Here is a 3747-nt window from a genome sequence, read left to right as displayed (position 1 = left end):
CCAGGGAAACTGAGTCAAGCCAAGCACACCAGGAAGGCCACCAAATGGGCCCACTGGGCATTCTGGCAGTTTCTGGAGAGCTAACGGGCTGGGAGCAGGAGCAGCCTTGGCTCAGCCTGGAGCAGGAGCGGCCGTGGGCTCATCCCGGCGCGTGGCACCGCAGCCGCCCCGAGCACCTGCCCTGAGTGATAACCCCAGGCCTGCCCGGGCTGTGTTTGCCGTAGGAAGCCCTGAGCAAACAGGASGGGTTTGTGYYCCTCGTGTCCCCGAGGCTGCTGGARGCACTGCCGAGCTCAGCCCARCTCYRGTGCCACCATGACAGTTAGGAATGCTAATGAGTGTTGGGTTAAGGCAGCACCCACCCACTCTGGCAGGACCCTGGGCCGTGTTTAAACACAGCACAAACCCCTGGCCAAATATTTACCCCTGTAACCTGTAATTGCTCCTGTCCCTCCCACCTGCTCCTATGTGAGATGTTGAACCTTCTCTGTGCAAACCTGGCTCCTGGTGTGCTCCTCAATAAGTCATCCCTGGTGCTTCCATGCCAGGCTGGGTTTTCCCCAGAACTTGCCAACCTGTAGTGAAGGCTGGTGCTGATGAGCAGCTGCTGCTGGGCCAGGCTGGTCCCTGTGTGGCTGCAGAGCATCACTGGTTCTGGGCTGCCRTGGAAAACCATCCCCATCACTGAACAGCAGTGCGGGATATGGGCCAAGGTGGTCCAAGCCCACTGCCCTCCAGAACCCTGGGAAGGACCTTGGCAAGAGGATGCTGCTGCCCCCAGCCCGGCCATTGCCCTGTCCCAGCACTGAGGGGACARTGCCACTGTTGTGTCCTGCTGCGGTGACACAGCCCTCTGTTCCCCTTGCAGGGGCGGTGTGTCCGGAGCCTGCATGAACCCRGCTCGAGCCTTTGGGCCAGCTCTGGTGGCGAACTACTGGGACTACCACTGGGTGTACTGGGTGGGGCCCATGSTGGCTGCCCTCGTCGTYGGGGTGCTGGTGAGGTAGGTGACAYCGCAGTGACACAGGGAGTGGCACTCTGCTGGCTGACCCTCCTTTTGCCCCCTGTGCTGCTGCCCTCCTCCATCGGGCAAGGCTCCAGATGCTTCTCCAGAGAGGTGTCCAGGGRCTGGAGAATCCTTTCCCTTCTCCTTCCCGTGAGCACAGGATGACAGCAAAGATCCAACCTGTGTCAAAATGAGCGTTTGATTCATCTTTGTCTTGTGTGACGAATCAGCCTCAGGCTGGTGTCGGTRCTGTCCCCCTGTCCTTGTTGTATCCTTGTGATGGCAGAGATGCTGACTCTGAATTTCTGTCTCTTTTATCTCCTTGAAGGCTCCTGCTGGGTGACCAGACCATGCGCCTGCTCCTGAAGTGACACCGGGCACAGGGCCCCATCCGTGGGCAGCAGGTGCAGCCTGGCACAGCCAGGGTGGAACCTCCTGCYCCTGCTCCTTCCTCTTCATCCCGTCCCCCTCAGCATCTCCCTGGCACCTGTGRGCCAGCCATGGTTCCCCTGCTGCTGGAGGAAGGATGGAAACCTCCCAGCCAGACCATGGTCCCCGGGGTTCACCGGGAGCATCCTCTGACCAGCACYGTGCCCGTGGTGCCCCAGGCTCCTCTGGCACTGCCCCTGCACAGCACCCGACCCCCAGAGCTGTGCCTGGGCATCCACAGAGCCAGGGAGCCCTGTGCCCTCGGGGTGGGCACCACTGCTCCCCACTCAAACTGGCTGGGATGAGGCCAAGCAGCTCCTGCCCCATGGATGCTGCCACAGAGGGTGACAGGAGAAGGGAGATTTGGGGACAGTCCTGTCTCTGGCCCCTCGGGCTATCAGGAGGACCGGGGTGGGGGGTGAGGCACTCACCCAGATGCCAGAGGAGGAGCGCAGTGGGCCGGGGGGGAAGGGGGGCTGGTTGGCAGAGGGGATGCTGCCAGAGGCAGGAGGAGCCAGGGAAGGAGAGGATGGAGCTGTGTGGGCAGGGGGAGAGGAGCCAGCGCAGCAGCTTTGCGTCAGCCGGGCATCCGTCCCCTCCAGCAGCGCTGCCCTGACTCATCCTGCGGCCCCAAACCTCCCCTGGGGGGGCTCCATGGGGACCCGGGCCCATGGGAGCTGGACTGGCACACGGGTGTCACTGAGAACACCCCTAACTCTAGACAGGAACCCCTCGTGTTCCCTGGGTTAAGCCATTCGGAATTTTGCCATTTTTCTTGGGAAATGCCTGTTGCTTTCCCAGCCCCCAGCGTGGCTCGGAGGTGCCCCTGGGGCAGGGGCTGTGCTGGGAGAGCTGCGCCCCCAGCCTGGGCTGCCCACCCTGCCCAGCTCCAGGGCACAGCGCAGCAATGGGGCTGGAAAGAGGAAGCAGGAGGAGAGGGGAAGGGCCSGGCTGCCCTGAGCGGGTTCAGAGCACCTTCCCCGGGCAGGASCTCGCTGCCGATTCCGGCTGTTCCCCCTCTCGGGCAGCGGCGGGGCTGGAGGAACCCCCCGGGCAAGGCAGATGCTTCCTCCCTCTCTCCGCTGGTGGCTCTCGCAGTTGCTGTGACAGGGCAGTTCCCAGCTTTGCGCTGTCCCCGTGGGGCTGGCAGGGCACTGCCAATGTCACCTCTCTATTTTCAGCTTGTTTTCTACTTTCCCATCCCGGGAGGTGACCCGCGCAGGGGCACAGACGCGCATAAAGCTGCGTTTTTAGAAAAGGACAGTGCTGTGGAGATGCTGGAGTGAGGGAATGCCGAGAACGGAGCGTCCCTGGCTCGGTGTGGGGGGAGAGGGGGCTGCTGGACCCCTCTCTGAGCAGCTCCCAGGGCTGGGCAGGGCCGTGAGCCCCGGGGGCACCGTGGGCTCCAGGTGAGCCGGGAACCCGGCAGCTGCTCATTCAGGAAAGAAAATGATGCAACCCCCAGAAGGAGACAAATAGCATGAAGATGTCACCGGGACGGTTGTCATGGCAACGCCACAAAAAAAATGCCGAACCAAACAGGGAGCAGAATGGCTCTTCCCCTCCCCARAGGAGCCATTTGGGGAGCGGGTGCCGGTGCGAGCTGCTGCTGTGGGGACCCCAACGCGTCCCTGTCCCTGCTCGGGACCCAGCTCTCAGTGGGAGTGGGGCTGGGGCCCCGGGGGGTGACGGGCTCTCACCTTCCCCTTTCGAGAGGATGCTCGGCCCCGCAGGAAACGCGCTTGGCTGCGGCTGCTTCTGCACCGGGCAGGGCAGCCTCCTGCAGCCTGGGTGCTTCCCGCACCCCGGATCCATCCTGCATCCCAAATCCTTCCTGCACCCCGGATCCATCCTGCATCCCAAACCCTTCCTGCATCCCGGATCCACCCTGCACCCCGGATCCATCCTGCATCCCAAACCCTTCCTGCACCCCGGATCCATCCTGCACCCCGGATCCATCCTGCATCCCAAACCCTTCCTGCATCCCAGATCCATGCTGCACCCAGGATCCATCCTGCATCCCAAACCCTTCCTGCACCCCGGATCCACCCTGCACCCCGGATCCATCCTGCATCCCAAACTCTTCCTGCACCCCGGATCCTTCGTGGACCCCGGATCCATCCTGCACTCCAAACCCTTCCTGCACCCCAGATCCTTCCTGCATCCCGGATCCTTCCTGCACCCCAAATCCATCCTGCATCCCAGATCCGTCCTGCACCCGGACCCATGCTGCATCCCAATTTCCTCCTCCATCCCAGATCCATCCCACACTCAGCTCCCTGCTGCACCTCGGGTTCAAGGCACCTCTCCCA

The 3747-nt window shown here is 62.9% G+C and overlaps 1 protein-coding gene across 1 annotated transcript in view; it reads left to right on the top strand.

Moving 5' to 3' along the window:
• Window positions 1-2754, top strand: part of AQP8 (aquaporin 8) — a 6896-nt gene extending 4142 nt beyond the window's left edge. The window contains exons 3-5 of the mRNA XM_057371252.1: window positions 225-307; window positions 869-1003; window positions 1335-2754. Coding sequence (XP_057227235.1) covers window positions 225-307; window positions 869-1003; window positions 1335-1377 — 261 coding nt within the window. The 3' untranslated portion in view covers window positions 1378-2754. The remainder of the gene's footprint in view (window positions 1-224; window positions 308-868; window positions 1004-1334) is intronic.
• Window positions 2755-3747: the final 993 nt, after the last annotated feature.

Source organism: Malurus melanocephalus, unplaced genomic scaffold (genome assembly GCF_030028575.1).
Source record: "Malurus melanocephalus ecotype Western Australia unplaced genomic scaffold, MMel_1.1 scaffold_143, whole genome shotgun sequence".
Classification (NCBI taxonomy): Eukaryota; Metazoa; Chordata; class Aves; order Passeriformes; family Maluridae; genus Malurus; species Malurus melanocephalus.
This window is presented reverse-complemented; position numbering and strand designations above follow the sequence as displayed.